This window comes from Morone saxatilis, unplaced genomic scaffold, assembly GCF_004916995.1.
Source record: "Morone saxatilis isolate NCDOM2014 unplaced genomic scaffold, NCSU_SB_2.0 Contig3, whole genome shotgun sequence".
NCBI lineage: Eukaryota > Metazoa > Chordata > Actinopteri > Moronidae > Morone > Morone saxatilis.
Genome location: NW_023339873.1, coordinates 20654694 through 20677160, shown reverse-complemented (window position 1 = coordinate 20677160; position 22467 = coordinate 20654694). Strand labels below are relative to the sequence as shown.

The window sequence follows — 22467 nt, the reverse complement described above, 5'->3', positions numbered from 1 at the left end:
TACTCATTGTCTTCTGCAGATAAATGCAGTAAGGCACATGATGAAAGTTGACTATTCCACTAAGTTCCTGCATTTTGAGACATGCTGTATTTCTGCTTTTTCTTTGTCATAACCTTTGTTGTCTGTATTGTTATTACACTCTACCCTTGGCATGTAAAGAAGAAGATTGACTTTATTAATCCCTAATGGGGAATTTTTTTTTTCTCACACTTTTCACACAAATACAATCATGCCACAGACATGCAAATGTGGAGAGATGGTGGAGTGATGTTCTCCATGTAGGAGCGCTCTGGGAGCAGTTAGGGGTTAGGGACCTTGCTCAAGGGCACCCGGGCAGTGCTAAGGAGGTGGAGCTGGCACCTCTCTAGCAACCAGCCCACAGTCCAGACTGTGGTCCGGACTGTAACCGGCGACCCTCCTGTTTCCGAGTCCCTACAGACTGAGCTACAGCTGCCCCAACAATTCAATGTCTTGAAAATGACAAGCATTGTGGGTAATGTAGGAAATGTGAAGTCAAGTAGGCAGGATGACATACAATGAAATCACAGCACTTCATTACAGAGCAGCTGGACTGTATAAAACCTCCAACAGCGAGAGGCAGCAGGCAGCATGCAGCAGGTATATTCTTGCTGTGAGTGATGCTGTACTTCATCCGCCTTTTACCAGAAATTGTTTTAATAGTCATAATCGTTAAACCAATTTAATGGCCCAGATGTCTTATTGATTAATCATAAACAGCCATAAAACTGAGACATTTGGAAAATTGGCTGAATTCACAGCTAATCTCATTTCTCTGCCAGTAGTTATTGCTGTTTGTTTACCCGCAAGTCAAATGAAGCTTGAACCATCACGCTGGGGCTGTGTGTTTACTCACATAAAGCTGAATCTCTACTCAAGTGGGCATATGAGGGCCAAAGTGCAAACACAAACCTCTACACAGAGTCAAATTAAATCTGCACAGTCTGCAGACATTTTAATGTAGCTTCTAAACATTTAAACATTTATACTCTCTCCTGTGGTATTTTAACTTCACCATTAAGTGTACTTACATAAGCACTTCCAACCTATTGGCTCATCTTCACATCTGCGCTGATGTTTACATCTGTTGCATTGTTGTATCTAAGACGTGACCTCAATCACTGTCATTTCCGTGATGAAATGGCTGCAGGAGGACAGGAAATGAAGCTTTCCTGGAGGTCACTGAGGCCACGCTGGTCCAGAGTGCACTGAAGTCCCGGGCTCATGTCGGTAGAGCATCACAATGCTTCCCAAGACGGCTTCTCTGGACGTTGTTTCTGCAAATCTCTTCCAGCAAGAATATTGACTTGAGTCGACTGCAGCCACTCCCCCTGCTCCTGTGTCAATAGCCCTTTTGGACGATTCACTACCACCACATGCAAATATTATCCTTCAAAACATTTTGCCGCCGGATCTCACAAAAGGTTCCGCTTAACAGAGAATGAACTTTATATCTGTTTTCATATATTACCAAATATATTAGTGGGGGAGCAGAGTATCACACCTTTACAGTCTTTGGATGGAACAGTGTTTTTGCTTCTCTCAGAGTGCAGATTTCTCACCCCTTGGTACTTAGCATTTAAGGGGGAAATGGAGAGAAATGGGTGCCAGGTGGTTAGATACAGGCAGGTGGAGAGGGGGAGAAACTGAGCATGCTGGTGAGGGAGGTTTGTGTTGGAATGGCAATAAACATATGGATAGAAGGACAAAGGTGGTGGAAAGGGGGGCTGTATTCTGCTCTTACTTTGATCCCCAATAGGTTTTGCTTTTCATGTAATTATATACATCCTGCTTAAAACCATATACATACATACATAGAACACAGTTAGATGGAAGTGAAACGTGTGTCCTTAGTTTTGGTTGTTCAAATTATGTGTACTAAGGCCAGGGAAAGTGGAAAGTGCTAGAATATTTAATAAAAATATTCAATAAAAATGCCTTTAAGCTACAATAAATGCATTAACATGTCAGCCTATACACTAGCTGAGCTACGTCATGCTAACAGAAATGGAACAGCAATGACAATAAGACACTGAAATGTGCAACAAGCATACGTAAATAAAATAATCTGCCACTTCTCATTGAATAAACGGCAGAATAAAGCATTACCAAGGCAGAAAACACAGATGTATCAACAATACACAGCGGCTTTTTTTTTTTTGGGTCACTTAGCATGCTCCTCAGGTGGTGCATCAAAGCTGTGATTGTGATTAATTAAGGTTGATAATTAATTAAGGTAATGATGTACATTTACTCATGTACTTGAGTATTTACATTTGCTGCTAATGGCTACTGCTACTCCGCTACATTTCTTCTTTCAAGATATATTAAACTTTTTACTTCATGACATCTATATGAGTAGTTACTTTGCAGGTTTAGATTATTAATACAAAACATGATTAACCAATACATCTACCCAGCAGTGAAGTAGTTAAAATAACCCCAAGCTGCAACATTATGTATGCTCAGTGATAAGTAATTATAATCTAATATTATACTATTCTGAAATGGGCCATTCTGCATAATGAGTGCATAATGAATGCAGGACTTTTATTGGCTTATTGGTTGCCACACTGTGGTATTATTACTTTTACTTGGGTGGAAGATCTGAGTACTTACTCCATCACTGGATGCAACCGTTTTTTTAACCTATGCCCAGAAACAATAATGGTAACATTAATCATAACCCATTATGATTCCATCCTTAATTGTGTCTCCCCTCTGGATCTTCTCTGTTTCAGCTGCTCATTTGGCTTGTCAGGACGTTACTTGAAGTACAATACTTGAGATAAAAATTTAAAAAATGACGGTACACAATAAAACGTCTTTGTCGCAGTAACAGGAGTAAATGTAATTCATTACTTCCACCCTGTGGCTTTTTAAACCAGTCACAGGAGCCACTGTGGAAACATGGCCCACTTCGGTCTAAGTCTCTCACACACATACACAGACATAGTCCTCTCCGTGTAGAATTAACAATAAACCGAGTCCATAAGAGCCATTCCCTCCATGCCATGATATACACCTCACAGATGTTCACCTTGGCCAGGGGTTTTATTGTGATCTGTGTATGTGTGTGCGTATGTGTGTCAGCTTTATGTGTGTTGCCCTTTGTTCAGCTCTTATTTTACCACACGTATATGCTGGGCCTCACATCAAGTAACATTTATTTGAGTGAGAGCCGTGGTGATATCATATGACTTCTCTTCCAAGCGCTGCCGACACCTCGGTCAACTAGTTTAAAGCAGCACCTCTAAAGAACCTCCCGGGGCCCTTGTCCTCACTCGAGCCCTTTTATAGCAGAGCAAGACTGTGTGTGTGTCCTGTCTGAACGTAGGTGAGTGGACGTTTAAAAGAGATGATAGAGTGTGTGCGAACGTGGTGATTAAATGAAGGGCGCAAGAGAGGCAGAGAGCACATGATTGCATGAGTGTGTGATACGTTTTTATGGTTAGGCTTTGAGGCAAGAATGAACTCTCGACCGACTGTCTGCCACACACAGGGTCACCCACAGTTCAAAGATTGTTTTGCCTGCGCAGCAAACCTCGAAAAAGTCCAGTTGGTTGGAATGAATGTCTGATTTGAAATTTCAGCATCTGGATTAGTTTCCTGCGCTGTCCTGCTCATTTACAATATTGTCTGCCTCTGGTTGAGGGGTTTTTACGCTTTTTAGATCAATGGAAATTATATGACCCTAAATGGATTCTCTGGGTTTTGTTTAAATTTCGATCAAAAGCGAGCAAACCTAACATTAAATTTGACCATCTCTGGCCTCGACTCAACACACACTGCAGTCATTTTTTCGCTCCACTGTCGCTTTTGTTTAGTCTCGTCCAATTCCAAGTTACGTTCCTCGCTTCTTTCTTTTGTCTGCCTGAAGAACTTAATGTGTGTGTGCGTGTGGTTGGCTCGGCCTCCGTATTGTTCAGCTCTGCCTGAGCTGCTCATATTGTATGCAGCAGCTCTCGCTCTCTTAAACGCAACCCCAGCGGCTTTTCAAGTATGCAGTGGTTGTTCCAAAAAAAAAAAAAAGAAAAAAGAACAAAGAAAAAGGCCTGCACGCCACTCGGCTGTGAATGTCAGCGGATAGGAGAAGACGAGGAGACTCCAAAGTCAGAGGAGATGGGATCCATTGATTCGAGTGTTCACTGTAAAGATAATGAAAGATGGTGGAGGAGGAGAGAGAATAGTTGGCTGTTGGCTTACTAGAAGGATCTGTTAACAGTACAGTACAGCAGATTAGTCTCCCTTGAATACCCTTTGAGGAGCCATCCATATGTGTTTTTACTTCCATTCATCTGTCCTCCTACTTCCTGTACAAGCACATGCACTTGCATAGGGTTGTGGTGCATAGGATGCGTTTCTGGCAAGCTGTCGGCTAACCAGCAGAGCGAGGCGAAGCAGGCAGCGAGCGAAGCCTTGAATCCCGTCCACCTTTTTGAACCCGGGCTCCAAGAACAACATCTCTCGCCCGCCGCTTTCCATACATTAATTACAAAGATGTTCAGCTTAATTTCTCTTCCAGTATGAACCCTCTGAGGTGGCCCCCGCAATTCATGGGACAGACCTATGGTATGGATATTGCTGCCTTCTCTGCTGGCCAAAGACTTGTCACTGATATAAGATGTGTAACTCTAACAGTTGGATCAGTTCTGCCTTGCTCTAGTTCCAGTGTCTGTGTTACATCTGAATCAAGTCGTATCTAATATATTGGATTTATTTTTCGCCACCTCGGTGTTGAGAGGAGGCCGAGATTGCGGCGTCTGCGATGAAACAAGAAGCACATGTCTGCTGAAAGCTTGTGTGTGTGTTCTCAGTACATTTTTAAGGAGGGTTGACTGTATGCATGCATGCATGTAGTATGGCCCTCTTGATCTCATCCAGGCGCTGCTGGAGATCAGAGGATTATACTTCTTTGAGAGATTTACTGGTCATGCCAGGTAAAGTGTGTGTATGTGTGTGTGAGTGTGTGTTATGTGTGCATCTGCTATAAATCTGTGGCTGATCGTGTGTGAGCAGGAGAAGAGCCATGGCCTCAGTGTATAGGATAATAATTGGATGATTTACATTATTTTTTTTTGTGCCATGTTTTTTCCACGCCTGCCCGAGCCAAGACAGCAGTGGGAGGGGATGGAACTTCTGACATCAAAACAATGTATCTGTTACAACGAAGCGCAATAAATCTCAACTCTCAGACCCTCTCCCTCTTTCCTCACCGTCCTCTCCACTCTCTCACTCCATCCTTCTTTTGTCTCCCTGTGTCCGTCCTCTTCTCTTCATCTCCTCTCCCTCTGCCTCTTTCACTCCTCGTACAAGCCCTCATTTGTTCGAAATCATTTATGAGGCCCATCAGGAATCTTAGTGAGTGGGAAGGTCATTTACAATACAGCCCACAGTTTCGCTCACTCAAGAGGAGCTCGTCATAAGGGTTATCTTTGCTTGTGCAAAGTCCATAACAGAAAGCCTGCTTTACAAACTGAAGTTGTGAAGTTTGAAAGATGTGGGAGTGTCTGCATGCCCTGGAAGAGAGGGTCTAATGAAAATATGCCATTGGTTGCACTGTGGGAAATGTAGGATGTAGTGTTTTTAGGGCTTGACCCATACTAGGGACTAAAAAACTTTGACCATTGGTCTTTAATTACTAAATCCTGTTAATAATACACATATGATAATATTGTGTAAATAATCCAGCGCCTCTTAAATTATTTTATTTCCATTCCTGCTCTGTGATTCACACTCCAACATAGTAGGTGACTATGGGTTTCAATTGAGTCAAATTCATTTGCCAAAAGAGAAACAGCAACATACAATGAAAGTTAGAAATGTATTTGACTGATATAATTTTTTCTATAGATAAAACAATACCGTTATTGTGAATTCTTTTGACCATAATTATCAAGTAGTGAAAATAATCTGCTATTGTGACAGCCCTAGAATGAATGTAACACATTTGATGAGTAATAGTTTGAGTCATTTTAGAAGCCAAACTAGTTCCTGCCCTTCAAATGAGAAGACTTTATTTTTTTTATTATTGTCAACTTTTGGTTTTAGACTGTTGGTCAGACAAACAAGCAAACTGAAGATGTCACCTTCATCTGTGGGATATTGTGATGAGCATTACATAACAACTTGTTGTTTTGTGGACAAAATTATTATTCTGAAAATGAACAAACTATCTGATTATCTTTATTTGTTGTTGCCTTAAGATGAACAATAATTACATTTTTTGTTGATTAGTGAAATAAAGGTTTCTCATGTTGGAGCAACATAGGTTTTTATTTATCATATTTTGGGAATTGTACACCGTATGAAAGTGGAACATAGTTGTTTATGATTGGCCATCAGGACACCGTAGCATATCTTTTTATAAATACTTTGTGTGGGAAAACAAAAGCTTGTAAATTATATAACAGGATGTAAAGATGCTTTAAGGTGTTAATGACATTTTTCCTAAGTGCCATACAGTCTTCACAAACTGTAGCAAGTAGCAAAGTGTATTATTTTATTATTTTTAGTCCCCCTCCTCTTGAGAATATGTTTTTCTGCTGGTTTGTAGTTACAGTTGAATGTTTTAGCTTCACTGTTCAGAACCTTAAGAATTTATTGTGTGGAATCTACACAGAAAAAACATATCAGACACACATTATAGTTCCAAGGAGACTATATATATGTATATGTCTATATATGTCTTAATACATGTCTGTAGGGGATCTTTAATTTACATTACAGTATATTTCTGTTACTTAATCATGTTTGACTTTGCTCTGAATTTGTACTCCTTCCCTCCTCGTCCAGGTTCGTCACACGCTTCATCGAGCTCGACGGCCTCACCTGCCTCCTCAACTTCCTGCGCAGCATGGACTACGAGACGTCAGAGAGCCGCGTCCACACCTCCGTCATTGGCTGCATCAAGGCCCTGATGAACAACTCCCAGGGCCGCGCACACGTCCTGGCCCACCCGCAGAGCATCAACACCATTTCACAGAGCCTGCGGACGGAGAACATCAAGACTAAAGTGGCGGTGCTGGAAATTCTCGGGGCGGTGTGCCTGGTGCCGGACGGACACAAGAAGGTGCTGCAGGCCATGGCACACTACCAGAAGTACGCTGCTGAGCGGACTCGCTTTCAGGTGAGGGGAAACAGTGTAAAGGTGCAAACAGCTGTCACGTTACATGAATTGTTGTTGTGTCTCAAACATAAGGGAGTCATGAGGCAGACAGAGATTATGGGAAAGGGCAGACAAAATATTTCAGAGTAATGCTCAAATAAATCAAGCTGTGGTCATTTTGATAAGTTGGAGACTCGTGCTGCAGCACCTCAGACGGTTGGCCTCAGGTTAAATCAACACTCTGGCCATATTAAAGGCAGGCGAGGACATCCAGAGTTATGGAGGTCAGATTATGTGTAGTGCTTTAGTGACTAGCAGGACTGAGTCAACAAGCCACATCTCACACGTCCCCCCGGGGTGTGTGGTAAATCATGCCACCTCAGGCTAAGCTAACACCACAGGAGCTGAGTGATTCCAAACTTATGAGGCCTTTTTACGTTTGTTTGAGTTATGATTAGGCTGCAGAAGTATGTCGGGGAACAGTGCAAGAGGGGAGCAAAGGGTGTGAGAAGTGAGAACAGTTGGCCCTGTGTTACCTGGTTCTTTTCAAGGTTGTGTCAGTTTTGATAAATCAAGATTTTCTTGTCGTGTTCCTTTTATCTCTGACCCTGAGTTGCTGTCAGCGCTGAAACATATTTTAGATCAAACACGCTTGCTGACTAACTTTCCTGTCTATCCTGAACATGCAGACGCTGCTGAATGAGCTGGACAAGAGTACAGGCCGCTACAGAGACGAGGTCAACTTAAAGACCGCCATCATGTCCTTCATCAACGCTGTGCTCAACGCTGGAGCTGGGGAGGTTAGCACAATTTTTTTTTCTATACCTGCTTAAATTTAGATTAGAGTACAAATACCGAAATCTTCAAAATTTTTTGGAAAAAATGCTTTTTTGCGTTTTGGCAGAGAGGTAGATAAGAAGAGTGATACTGCCCTACAGTATGAAGGTACAGCCAGCAGCTGGTTTACCTTAGCTTAGCATAAAGACTCGGGGTAAGGAGGAGAAAAAGCTAGCCTAGCTCTGGCCAGAAGATCCACCAACAAGCATCTCTGAAGCTCACTAACACAGATTCAGATTGGGTTACTGTAGGAGCTTTTGCCACTGATCCAGTCTTTGTACTGAGTTAAGCTCACTGGCTGCTCGCTGTAACTTCATATGTACCGTAGAGACATGTGAGAGGCACCGCCAGAGAACGATTAAGTGTATTTCCCAAAGTGTCTGTTACTTTACATATTCCTTCAAATGTAAAGCCCAATTTGAATGGGTTTTATTTCTCAAGGGGTGGTTGGATGGTGATATTGCATGTGTGCACTAATCCCTAATTTAAATTCTGAGTGCACATGTCAGAATTTATTAAAGCCACAAATACTTGTTTCTTGGTTCCATAGTTAGTCCTCCCTTTAGAAACCTCATATTTGAACATTGTATTCTCTCTCTGATGGGGAAGCACTTTTGTGACAAGGGTCACATGCTATTCCATTTTCTGTGGAATATAATTGTCAATCACAAACTTCCTTTCCTTCAGTAATTTCGCAAGCACTAAAATAGTGGGGATTGATGAGTTTAGATCGGTTTAGATACCGAGGCTCAAGCTAGACATTTAATTACCCATCTCCCCATTTGAGGTACATAATGTCCCATTAATCCCACTTGTGGATTCATTTGTTATTCTTAGGACAACCTTGAGTTCCGGCTTCACCTAAGGTACGAGTTCCTGATGTTAGGCATCCAGCCGGTCATCGACAAGCTCAGAGAGCACGAGAACGCCACTCTGGATAGGTGAGAGCAAGACCTAATGAGCAATCAACTAATACTAATGATCATCCTCATCAGTTATAATTCTTCAGGGAAGACCAGCAGAAAATTACTTCGCCCTTATGTTTAGTTGAGATTGACTTCCTTATTGTTTGGGTTCCCAAAGATCATCAAAATAATGTCTTATATATTTATTTATGTAAAATCGACAGTTTTCTTTCCGGTAATTTTTTATTTGATTTCCTTCTAATCTCAGTAAAATTCAATATCTTCCTCTTCCCTTAATAAAGGTGACAAAATTACTAAATACTACTAAAATTACTATACAACTTTGTTATTATTACATCAAGTCAGGAAATATAAGTTATATGGGCTATGCACAAGCAAACATATTCCTTTTGTTTGCCGAAAAGTCATTCACAGATTATCAAATGAGTTAGACCCCAGAGAGGCTGACTCCCTGTTAAACTGTTTGGATTTCTGTTAGTGTTCATATTTTACAACTGGAGACTCTGAGAACCCAACAAGAAGTTACGTGTTATTTTCTGTAGATGTATTAAGTTGTCAGAGAGGGCCTGGTTTCTCCAGGATCCAAAACACAACATTAGGGTTAAATACTTTAATCTCACACTAGTATTTCTCTCTGTCCAGGCATTTGGACTTCTTTGAGATGGTGCGGAATGAGGATGACTCTGAGTTGGCCAAAAGATTTGATATGGTGAGTAACCTAGAATTACTTTTCAGCTTTACAATACTATTAAAATTGATATTGGGGCCTGTACTTCTTGGGATGTGTGGCTCAAATTATCCATAGTCAAGCAGACTGATGGTCAGACTTCATATAATAACTCAAGACTGGTCCTTTTTCTTATTAGACGCATGTAGATACTAAGAGTGCCGGTGCCATGTTTGAGCTAATTAAGAAGAAGCTGAGCCACACAGACGCCTACCCAAACCTCCTCTCCATCCTCCAACACTGCCTGCAGATGCCCTGTGAGTAGCTGCATGCTGAGATGTTTCTCTTGCCTTTTACCAGATGAATTTTCTGGAATGTGCATATTGAACTGATATCAATTTATTCTCATCACCTTACCATTCCTGTCTGCGACTCCGCACACAGACAAGCGTGGCGGTGGCAGCCTGCAGCACTGGCAGCTCTTAGACAGGATCCTTCAACAGTTAGTCCTACAGGACGACAAGGGAGAGGACCCCGACGCGGCCCCTCTGGACAACTTCAGTGTTAAGAACATTATTCGCATGTGAGTGAAATCTCGTCATCCTCAATCACAGCAGACAAGTCATACAAAGGCAGACACACAACCTCTGCCCATTGCCAGCTGTCATACAGCAAATAATTATTTTGCATTAACATTAGTGTATATATAAAGATGTCACACTCTCATTTCTGGAAAAATATATATAATATAATATATATATATAATATAATAAATCTGTAAAGATAAGAAATAACTCTAATATCAACAGTATGTGCTCATGTATCAGAGAGGAAACCTTTACAGTAAACCAGCATTCTCTTGTGTTATAAGACCTGTTTCAACACTCTTGGCCTGGCTCTCTTTTATCATTATGGAGCTTTTGTGCCAGTGATGGGAATGGAGAATGCGATTGCACAGAAGGGTGAGGTGAAGTGAAGGTGGCAGCAGGGGGTCGTTGGTAGAATCGGAGGAAGAGCATGAATTGGCATGAAAGCGGAAGACTGAGATCAAAAGGAAATTGCTCTAATCGCATTAAGCGGGCATGCAGGCCGGACGGCCAAGTCAGCCATGTTTAGGTGCGGCGAAGCGGTCACTTGGCCTCATGCAGAAGACAAGAGGGAGAAATTATAATTTTTTAAAGGAAAACCAAGCATTAAGGCTTGGAAGTATATGTTTTTTGTATGTCATCATGTGCACAGTTTAAACTGTCGCTCAGAGAGATTCATTTCCAAACGATCACTGACATTTGTTTTTTTGCGGACTGGATTTCACTGATTTTTTAAACTAATCTGCAGTTGTGCTCATGAGCGAAAGACCACGGTGTGTGCTGAGTGTAGGTAGTGTTAAAAGATGGCATTCTGAGCTTTGTCTATACGATACATTTGGTGTGCGGTTCTCCCACGAGTTAACTTCAGTTTCTTCTTCTGACGTGCTGTCATTCTACTCTGTCACCATCTTTCTTCTCTTCCACTTTTTTGTTATTTCTAAACCAGGCTTCAGATCAGTGATGAATGTGTTTAGCCTCAGCGGTGAAAGCAGCGTAAAAATATAGCGTGGTAAACCTTGGCCCCTGCTAGCTCCTACTTCGTTCACTAATTCAGCCACTACTGTTTGTGCAATCAGCTCACTTGAGCGTAATTCTTTCCAATAGCGAACACAAAGTGAACTTGGACGGTGCATCTGAGCCCGGATGTCCATTACTGTCCGCTGCAGATCCATCACGGCAGTCAAAGCCTATCCCTCACTTTACATTGTTGCCAAAGTCTTGTTGTGTTTCCATAAGCTCTCTGAGAGGAAATTATGCCTGGAGAGAGGGTGCGTGAACTGAGCTCTCCTTGTTGTTTTGGCTGCACGCCGGAGACCCTGGCGGTTAACGGGTGAAAATGTACAGTTTGTCTCGTGCCGCAGTGGCTCAGAAGGAGAGGAGGGGGGACGTTAAAACAACTGTTAAAACAACTTGGAGACAAAGTCGTTCATCATCTGCGGTCACCATGACGACGGCTCTGACTGCTCACACGTGTGCCTGACCCAAAATTAACACTCTTGTACAAATCACATTTTTCCACAGCTTTGTAAAGGTATTTATTTGACTAGTCAACAATAAAGTGATTGGGTCTTTTTGCTCTAATGAGCTGGAGTGTTACTGGAGCTGTAATTAAAGCAGCACCGACTTTGTAATCAAGTTCAGACAGTCCTGTTCACTAACACAAGACTTAAGGAGACCTAAATCTGATTAATGACCAATTTACTTTTAAATTACCTTGTGGATTTCCTCGTTTGAATTGATTACAAGCATTTAAGTGTGAATCATTACCACGGTAAAGTGACTTTATCCTTATTGGCAGTCCTACTTTCCCTGTTCAGTATTTCCTTCTCTCATGCTCTTTCTATTTCATTTCTCATTTTATACTCTGTGTTTAGTGACACTGAATACATGTCTGTTCTCTCAACTCTAGCCATGGCTTCCACCAGTGCTCAAGGTTTCACTTTCCAATCTCTCTTCATCTAAATTAATTTCGCAACACACTCCATTTGATAATCCATCATTTCTCTTTCATTCAGTTTTAATATCTTACCTCCTATTTTTAACGTCTACCAATGATTGCCTCATTTACAGGAACAGTCATTTCTCACATTAATTGAGCTTGCATTCAGAACATCTGTGTAACCCTGTTTAACCCCAAGCTGAACCAGGTGCCAAAATGTATAACTCTCAATATAATTGATTTCAGCCCTGCAGGATTTATTTTAGCACTAATGTTTTGTCATGCAGCTTAATAGAGCAAACTGTATCAACCCAGTTGATGCTGGTAATGAATCTGAACTCCTCTCACAAAAAGGAAGTCAAGAATTATTGTCAGTGATCAATAGATTTCCAATCCAATGATTGGATTTCCTCAAAGTGTTCCGGCTTGACTTGGTTGGTTTGCAGTTGACCCATATGTGCAAGCATGTGCTCAGTTTATCTGTCAATTTGTGTCTGTGCTCATTTTGTCCTCCTGCTTTACAGGTTGGTCAATGAGAATGAGGTGAAACAATGGCGAGACCAGGCAGAGAAGTTCAGGAAAGGTAAAACTTGTTTGACACACTGCTCTCTGCAGGTTGAAGGAGAAAATGCATCATCAAATGCATCATGCATCCCCCATCAATCTGTTTTTTAATACATGTGCCTAAAAATCACTATGTGCTTCTCTTTATGCACCTTTTCCTCTTTGCATTTTATCCTCTGAATCTACATCATATTTGTTTCCTTTTAGATCATGTAGAGCTGCTAGCTAAACTAGAGAAGAAGGAGCGGGAGTGTGATACCAAGACCCAGGAGAAGGAGGATATGATGAAGACTTTGAACAAGATGAAGGACAAACTCCAGCGCGAGGGAGTGGAGCTGCGCTCAGCCAGGGAGCAAGTCCAGGACCTGTCCTCACGAATCAGTGACATAGCTGTGAGCAGTGCTGCTTTTAATACTAGCTTACAGTATGAGTTAGTGATGTGCTCCAATGTAACCCGGTAGCTGATTGCTAAGTTATATAATTAATGTGCATTTATATTTTAATGAGTTTTACACTTCTACAAAATGCTTCAAAATTGGTTCAAGGTATGTTTAGGCTAGCTTAAACACTAAGGGAAGGCAGAAACAGTCAACACTTCATTCCAACAACTCCAAATCTGTTATATATACTTGTTGCACTTGTAAGTTACATGTTTGACACAGGTAGTGAGAAAAAACGAGACTCTTTAGCTTAATGAGCTTAGCTTACATTAGCTTATGCCTTGGGGCTAACTGCTAATCACTAGCTGCATTGCAGAAGTCCTGTTCACTGTTCAAACCCAGCGGTGTTTTTGATGTACTGTTAGCTAGTTCGCTAGCTAACAAGAATACAACATGTAGCCTAAGTAAATTTGGAGTTGATGAAGATGCTCTTTTTGTGAGAGCTAAGCTAATTTTGTCAGGATCTGTAGCTTTCTAACATACTTTTAGCTGTTTATTTTGGAGGGTTCCGCTTATTTTTGATGTAATTTAGCTTTTAAATTTGAATGCACTTATTGTGTGTCAAGCTGGACCACTAACATTGTTGTTGACCCCCAAACGAATGTATGTAATGTCAACTCATAATAACATTGTCTTTGATTTTCCATCACTCCTCCAATAGGGCGGCACTGTGTCTTTCCCGCCTCCTCCTCCCCCTCCTGGCGCACCCATGGCTCCGCCTCCGCCACCTATGACGGCTGGCTTTCCTCCACCACCTCCTCCACTACCATTCAGCTGCCCGCCTCCTCCACCGCCTCCCCCTCCACCTGGAGGGCCACCTCCTCCACCAGGAGCCCCTCCCATTTTTGGAGTCCCGCCTCCTCCCATTCCCTCTTCATTTAACTCAGCGACCACCATGAGCTCCAAGTCCATCCCTCAGCCTTCTCATCCGTTGAAGTCCTTCAACTGGGCTAAACTAGGAGAGGTGAGAGAACAATGAGAACATGTGTTCCTTATATATAAAAAATCCCTCCGCTTTTACATCAGATCTACATAGTTCTATCTGATGATATAATGAGCATGATTATTCTGCAGTATACAGTAAAGATATGGTCTTATAGCTAATGTAATCGCACAACAACGCAGTACACAAGTAATGCAGAATAACATTTAGAAGTAGTACCCTCAATGTTAGTCAGTGTTTAAATGTTAATCCCTTATGTCCCTTTACTCATGTTCAGAACATGATCAATGGCACCATCTGGAACGACATCGATGACCTGAGAGCTTTCAAGATTCTTGACCTCAAGGACATAGAGAAGATGTTTTCAGCCTATCAGAGACAACAGGTTTGGATTTGTTAACAAGTGGGATACAGGAATGCAGTTTTATGACTTGGAGTGTGTGTTTGTGTGTGTGTGTGTGTGTGTGTGTGTTTGTTTTGGCAAGCGTCAACATATAGACACAGAAATCCATTACATACCTGTTGTTTTAATTTAAGAGTTTGCAAGTGAATTTAGATTCTTCAATGTGTTTGTACAAGTGAGTGTGTGTGTGTGTGTGTGTGTGTGTGTGTGTGTATGTCTGTGATGGGCTGAGGGTACAAGGGTCCAGCTCCAGGCTAACATGAGCAGCTGTTCACTGCTGAATGCCTTATTGTAGAGATGCCACAGAGCTTGAGCTTTGCCCTTGTATCTGCAAAGCACTTGTGTGAGAATTGGGGAACTGGCTGGGTCATCAGGGGCTCATGGGTAAGGACAACACAGAGGAAACAGTCAACACCGCTGGAGTCACGAGGAGTCACGATACAGGGAACTTGGCACTGAAACACTAAAATAAAGAAGCAATTGACTAAACCATGTTGAACCAGGAACTAACTAATAGGATAATTGCAGTATGCATGCTTTTGGGGCGATACCATACACTACATAGCAATTACTTCCCTCTTAATTACACACCACTTGTCAAGTGTGCAGTTTCATAAATTGATATATTTTTCTGCCTCAAATGAGTTTAAGTGGAAAGTTAATATGCCCTAATGAGTTTCTAGTAATCACATTTTAAAGCAAGGTCTTTCAGGCTCAATAGAAGCAATACTTAACCTCTACAGATTACCATTGTGTAATTCCTTTTATAATGCATTTTACTGCCATGCTTAAAAGCCTTCTGACAGCTAAAAGCACAACTTCTCTTTTCAGGCTTTTATTAAAGAGTAATGGGTCATTTGAGGTTGTTGCTGACAGTGATTTACTGTGGGTATTTATTTATACAGAGCAGGTTTTTACTGGCGCAGGCCGAACGGTTAAATGCAGATCTCTATGGATATGGCCACATAAAAACCTGAGATCTTCCTGGCTTTGACAACTCGGTTCCATTTGGCAAGAGCGAGATTCAGTTCAACCGGACAATACTGCAATGTTTATTTAAGCTTGTCATTGCTCTTTCTTTCAAAACGAGCTTTTGTTTACATTCGCCCCCCGTAGGATTAGTTACCGCGCACATTTTTCATGCTCTTGTTTTCCATGTCAAGACAGATGTAGATGCAATCAGAAGAATACATTATAACAACCATGACCTCTTTAAAAATACAGAAACCAAAATCGCCTTTTTGTTCACCTATGCAGCTCAGAGATATTTCACACTTTCAATGTAGATTCCATGAGCCCATGTTGACTTGGACAGTAGATTATTATTGTTTTTTCCCCACGGAAGGTCTTCCCAGCTTCAGCTTGTAGTCTGCATAGTTGTAGTTCTTTGCTCTAGCCACCACTTTTTCTGCTTGAAGTGCTAATCTTTGCATGTGTTTTCAATTTTTTTGTCTCTCTCTGCACTCTCCGACTGCCTGGGCAGGACCTGCTCACTAACCAATCCTTCAAACAGGTAAGTTAAAGGTCTTCCAGCAACTTTATCTCATTTTTATCCACCTTCTGTGCTCTACTTTCTCTTCTGCAATACAGCAGCCATGTGTTACTTGTAGGATGTAAACACAGTGATCACATTTTCTTGTTTGTTTGTTTGTTTGTTTTTAAAGAGTTTTGGGATGTATGACCCTCCATCTTGCATATCTTAATGTTAAAGCAGCTCTAATCAATATTTTAATATTAACACAAGGTCAGATAACTATATGTAATGTGAAAGCAGTTGCCTGTAATGTTGAACCCACAGAGAATTCTCTCCTGACTCTTCAGTACTCTGTGTTTCTACACAGGAAGTTTTCAGACCCAATATTGAGCTGTAGGTCACCCATATGTTGGCTGTTTTGCAGCCTGTGCTGCCTGCCGCTGGACTGATTAAAATAGAAGCATATCTGTTCCAATAAAACATGTGTGAGACGGACGACTGAAAAAAGAGATTTAGAGCGTTTTTTAGCTCATTGTTTTGCCGTCTGGTTTGTAACTTTCTTGTTTCGGTTCACTCTCACCAGTCTCATAATGTCGTACTAAAAACCCAGTGTTCATGGAACTAGCTGGTGAACATAGTGAAGCACTTAGCAACTAAAACGCCAGATGGTGGATTGGGACCAAAAGCAGAGCTTGGTGGAGGAAGGTAAAATATTGGACTTGCGCTTGTCATGTCACCAGAAACATGACTCCAAATAGATGCTAATATTGCTCTGTGTCTGCACATTTAAAGACTTGAGTTTCACCACTGTATGAAATAACAGTGTAGAGTATGTGGTCAATGGAATGGAAGAAGGTGCATAACTGGTTGGATATAGACTTGGCCAGTTTCCCTCAGTGGAGGTTCAGAAAACCCTAACTTAAATGCTGCATTAATCTTCATCATCATTACCTTATGTTCATCTTAGTTATTGTGTTGATTACCATGATCACCATCATCTTCTTCCATTGCCTTAATTGTCATAATATATCATCATGACCTGAACAGGAAAAGCCTACATTTAAATATTAAAAAATCTCAACCATGTTGCCTTCCACAAGATTAACAAAATAGTCCAAACACCTGACCACTCTTCAATCAAGGCACTTAATAACTTGTATAAAATATGAAAGGGCAAGTCTCCTTTTACACACAGTCAGTGCACATGCCATACACAAGTTGGCAAATTTGCCTTTAACGCGTGGGCAGTAGGGGTTTTGGCAGGCCCAGCAAATGGGAGTTGTCCCCCTAACCCAGTGCCAACCTCACTCTGCTGCCAGGCACCGTGGGTCAGGCATGGAAAAACGACACTTTTTTTTTACAAGCCGCATCTGTTTTACATACGTCATAGCCAGCAACCTCAAAAAGGACATTTTCTGGCAAGCAGGAAACAAGTTTGGACCGTAAATAGAATGTGTTTAACATGCAGCCCTGACCAGTCTTTTTTTTTTTTAACACGTGTATTCTTTCCCCTTGTAGATTTTTAATACTACATTTGTGTGAAGCTTACAAAAATATCTGACCCGCCTGAACTGAGTTTTGAAGAGTGTTTCCAGTTCCTCTGATAGGTTTATAGGCCTGCCTGCATTGTGCAGTGGTGACTCATGAATTTTTGACTTTTCAAAAAAAATTCTACATTCTATTCTTTCTTCTAAAATTTTCATATACCTTCCACAATTCAGTCTAGGGTTTTATCATTTTTAATGAGACGTGCATTATGGCCCATGAGAACTGATGCATGTAGTCAGTGACTGCAAAAGCAGGTCAGGGAACTTGACCTGAGGCCAGCTAAAGTATTTGGCTGGAGTGCAACCTTTTAGTCTGTGCACTGTGATAGTGGCAGTGATCAAACTGCAACAACTGGCCTTGGTTCTTTTGAGTTTTTTGAAGTCTTTTTTTTTTTTTAAATATCTGCTCCAAATTAGCGCATTGTTAAATGCTTAGAGGGGGTCATGTCATCTCTCAACAAGATAAAAATGTCAAACAGATGTGAGGAGGACACATTTCATTTTGCAGGCTTTGTATTTTCTCTGAGCACTCTTCTCAGTGAAACTATGTTTCAGAGTTACTCAGTTTTTTTGTCTTTATTTTTCTGCAGAAAGAGACGGGCTCTATGGATGACATATACGTCAGCACACGGAAAGTCAAAGAGCTGTCGGTCATTGACGGTAGACGTGCACAGAATTGTGTCATCCTGCTTTCAAAGTAAGGGTCCCAGCCAGAATGATTAATTCTGCTACATTGTACCATCAGTGAACAGATCAGTGAACAGTTAGTAATTATCTGTTAATTCCATTATAATTCTGGAGAGATGCCCTGATTGTGAGCTATTGAGAAGTAAGTGACCTTTGGGTCAGGGTTTGGAGCTATAACTCAGTGTGGAGCTGCTCAAAACAGGTGCTTCTTATGTCGGGCACAGGAAATGTGTTTTTAATGGACACACAAGGACATCTGCCAGTGTAATTGAATTACCATGCATACACTTTTTTGAAAAGAAGAACAAACTGAGTCATATGACAGATTGAAATCATTGTCCAGGTCAGCATAAATCTCTCGAGTAGTGTTCACGTTTTTGTCTAATTTGAAACATTCAAGTACTATCAGTCTCCACAATAAGTCATAAAGAATAAATTAGGACACATAAAATTGACCCCCTCCTCCCAAGGGGCTTTGAGGCCCACTAAATCTGAACCGGAATCAGTTGTCATCATTTAAGATCCACTCGACAATATGGTTACCATTTGTATGCCTGTGTCTCCTGATCCAAAGCCCATTGGGGAATTTGAATCCTAACCCCACTTTACAGATCAATAAACAGGCTTCCTGAGACCTTTCACTGTCTGACAAAACAGCAGCATGGTCCCTGAGCTCACTCTCGTGTCAATAGTAAATGACCCGAGGGTGCAAACTAGACCCAAATGGGGTCAGCAGTTGGTCAATAAGTCTCTGATGCACAGACTAACAATGGTGTTATTGATCACAACCCAGCACACTTAACACTGATCAGATGCACTGAAAACAGCTGGCAGTGCTTGCGGCACTTGATGCCGGTCTAGACCAGTATTCAGAGTATTGGTATAAGTTCACTCACAGTTTTCTGTCTGTAATATGGCAATGAATTGCATGTAATGAATGAATGTAATTCAAGAAACATTCAATAAACCATTTTCTTCTTTTGCAGGTTAAAAATGAGTAATGAAGAGATCAAGAGAGCGATCCTAGAGATGGATGAGAGGGAAGAGCTAGCCAAAGATATGCTGGAGCAGGTAAGGTTCAGTGTTTGATGTATGATCATGTATATGCAGTATGTAGCTGGGTAGTACTTGGCCCAGGTGAAGTAATATTGTAGATTTTATTTATTTCTGACAAGGAAGCATAAAATAAACAACCTTATTGCGACAACCAAATATTACAGCTAAAGTAGTAAAGGTAATCAACATTCAAAGAATACTTAATACCACATTTCCTGAAAAAGGTTCAGTACTATACATTTCAGTTTGCTCCACAGACAAATGCATTTGCATCTGGAATAACATTGTTCTTGCGTCTTTGCAGTTGCTGAAGTTTGTCCCAGAGAAAAGTGACATCGATCTCTTGGAGGAGCACAAACATGAGCTGGAGCGGATGGCCCGGGCTGATCGCTTCCTCTTTGAAATGAGCAGGTAAACAGGTCTAAGTTACTGTATAACACTTTTATACATGTGTGCGTTCAGTATCTGGTTTCTGAGGTGTACTATATGTTTTTTTTTAGTGCAGCCAAACCATCAGCAAAGCATTGAATCACACAGATCTGTAATGTGCAGGACTGGTGAGATATGGTGATGAATTTATATGAGTTACACAAAAGTCAGTGTCTGCGTGACAAAACAGATGTAATGTTTGCATGTCTGAACAGATTTTTTAAACTGCACAACAACAACTTGTAGATTGTCACCCACAAGTAAATCCTAAAATATTGTAAAGCACAATGTCTGTTCAAACGGAATGACCTTCTAAAGCATCATGGGAATGCTGGGATCAAGAACAAGCCTTGAACTTTAGTATGATTCATCCTTTAGCTAAGAAAATAAGTCATGGCTGCCCTCTGAGGACTGCCATCACATCAGAGGGTGGGGACGCTTTAAATCGCTGCCTCTTTTGTTTTGCATTCCATCCTTTCTCAGAATCTGCACTGTTTATACAAGATAATTAAACCTTTTCATTTCCTTCAGTGAAATATTACCCTGTCCACTTTCTTTCCTTTTGACCGCATCTCCTTTGGTCTGAGGAATACATCTGGGATTTAGTTATTTCCTTTTTTTTCTCGCCATTTAATATCCCCGGTCCCTCTTTGAAATCCCTGCTCCCTCCCCAAGTGAACATTTTGGCAAGTTTAACGTACCCATTTGTCAACTCTCCAACTTGATGGGAGCCTATTAGATGATAAAAGGCCTGTGAAAACCGAGAGAGGGAGTTTTGTACAATTGGGTGACTTCTAGCTTTGAACTTACACTCCCCTGTAGACAAATGTAACCCACCTCCCTTTTTGTTTCTTCCCCTTTTCTCCTCCTTTTACCTCTTTCTTCCCTTCATCAGAATTGACCACTACCAGCAGAGACTGCAAGCTCTGTTCTTTAAGAAGAAGTTTGCAGAGCGTCTAGCTGAAATCAAGCCTAAGGTTGAAGGTAAGGACCTTGGAGGCCACTTAAAGGCCGAGAACCTAACTCTCAGTTATTGGTAATTTAAAGGATAAGGCTCTTAATATTCGCTCTTTTTCTTATTGCCAACAAATTCCATTGAAAAATCTTAAATGTGAGTTAATCCTCCTAATAGTGCCCAACAAATGCATTATTAACTTCTGTTTAAACTACAGTCCCCAGCTTGTTTAGGAAATTACTTATAACCTATAATATCTGTGAGCTGTTTTTAAAGATGAACTTGCCTAGGAACCAGTGGGCTTGAGTGCCACGTACAGGGTAGAGTCAAAAAGTATTGAAAAACAAATGTTCGTATTCTTATCCTAAACTTTTGTTGCGTTTTTCTGTGAGGCTTTTTCGCATGAGTGTTTCAAGTAGGATTCAACCAACTCTCTTGCAGGCAAACATGTAGTAAATAGTTTGTTTCAGCCTGATGAATGTCACCTGTTCACGAGGAGGTGCGAGTTTGTGAGATTTGATCATTATCCTTATCGACGCCCCAAAAATGTCCATATAAGGCTGTCTCTTCTGCTCCTTGTGGGGGAAGCTTTTGTTCACAAACATGTAAAAATGTTTCCAAAGAGTAAAAAAAAAAAGAATTTCAGACAGTGAAACGTCAAGTACCACTTTGTTGTTTAGAATATTTTCTAAACAAGTAGAAAATATTAATAGAGCAGCTGCCAACAGCGTGTCGAATTCTCTTGAATCTCGTATGTGCCACTTCAGAAAAAATTGGTTTTGTTCTTTTTATGGGATTTGTTGACAACAAGAAAACACAGACAAAAACAGCTGCTTTATTCTTTACAAGGCAGATATATTGTCCTAAAACAGTGCACTTTTAACATGGTTTACACAACTCTATTACACGCCTGGAAGCAAAAAATTGTTTCCAGCACTAAAAATGTCACCAGCTTTGAACTCTTTGACCAATGCTTTTCACAGTGACTTGTGAAATCTTTTTCTTTGCGTTAAGTGTGCATGTGTGTGCATGGTGAGAGCGGGTGGCCGACTGTATATTGGCCCACTGTAGTTTTTCCCTTGAAGCCAGCTTCCAGGTTACCAAGGAGGCTGTTTTGGAAAGCTGGCTCTTGTTGAGAGGGGAGAGCCTCTCTCGTAAACACTGCAGCTCACTTCAAAGACTCTGGTAAAAGGCTCCCAATGAGCGCCGTAGACATGTGTGCGTGCACGTGTGTGCACATGGGTGTGTCATGACTGAGCTGTCATAGTGTCTGTTTGAGCCAGAGCTACTTGAAAGACACTTCTCCACTGGTCTACATGCTTTTCTCGGCACATTATTTGTGGCAGCGGCGTTTTATTTGCAGAGAGTGCTGACTGACAGTTCAGCTCTGTGTGTGCTGTAGCTGTTTGTCAGACAGTCTATCTATTCTAGTCTGAGATCAAATAAAATGTATCTCCTCACATACGTTACTGGCTGGAAGGAACAGAAAGAAGGTACGAGCAAATGAATAATCCTGTGAGTGCTGAGCCTCCGGAATCTTTGTTGTTGGATCCAAGTGTTCCCAGACCACACTGTTCATCAGTGCCCATAATAAAGTTCTCATCCTCTTTTACTATTCATGTTACTTTGTCATATACTCTAGATGAGACTATATTTCCTTAGACCACCCAGTAGTTCAATAGAAGACAGTGCAATGGGCCGCCAGGCCTTTCTGCATCCAGCAGAATGCTGTCAGCAGAGCCAGAAGAATGGTTCCCATGCTTTATCACAGCAGAAAGAACTGTAACAATAACAATATGGATTTTGTTAATGATTTTCACATTCACACTGAGGTTTGCTCTGTGGAGAGGGGGAACCACCTGGACTTTGCCAGACAAGTCTGTTCTC

At 41.2% G+C, this 22467-nt stretch overlaps 1 protein-coding gene across 4 annotated transcripts in view; it reads left to right on the top strand.

The window, feature by feature from the left end:
- daam2 (dishevelled associated activator of morphogenesis 2) overlaps window positions 1–22467 on the top strand; it is a 95243-nt gene that overhangs the window by 60669 nt on the left and 12107 nt on the right. For 3 of the 4 annotated variants that reach the window (XM_035674293.1, XM_035674292.1, XM_035674291.1), the window contains exons 6-20: window positions 6814–7147; window positions 7816–7926; window positions 8801–8904; window positions 9532–9598; window positions 9756–9873; window positions 10001–10139; window positions 12607–12665; window positions 12854–13038; window positions 13748–14050; window positions 14307–14414; window positions 15916–15945; window positions 18044–18150; window positions 19127–19211; window positions 19501–19607; window positions 20521–20609. In XM_035674293.1, coding sequence (XP_035530186.1) covers window positions 6814–7147; window positions 7816–7926; window positions 8801–8904; window positions 9532–9598; window positions 9756–9873; window positions 10001–10139; window positions 12607–12665; window positions 12854–13038; window positions 13748–14050; window positions 14307–14414; window positions 15916–15945; window positions 18044–18150; window positions 19127–19211; window positions 19501–19607; window positions 20521–20609 — 1946 coding nt within the window. The remainder of the gene's footprint in view (window positions 1–6813; window positions 7148–7815; window positions 7927–8800; window positions 8905–9531; window positions 9599–9755; window positions 9874–10000; window positions 10140–12606; window positions 12666–12853; window positions 13039–13747; window positions 14051–14306; window positions 14415–15915; window positions 15946–18043; window positions 18151–19126; window positions 19212–19500; window positions 19608–20520; window positions 20610–22467) is intronic. The other variant, XM_035674295.1, reaches the window with a different exon arrangement.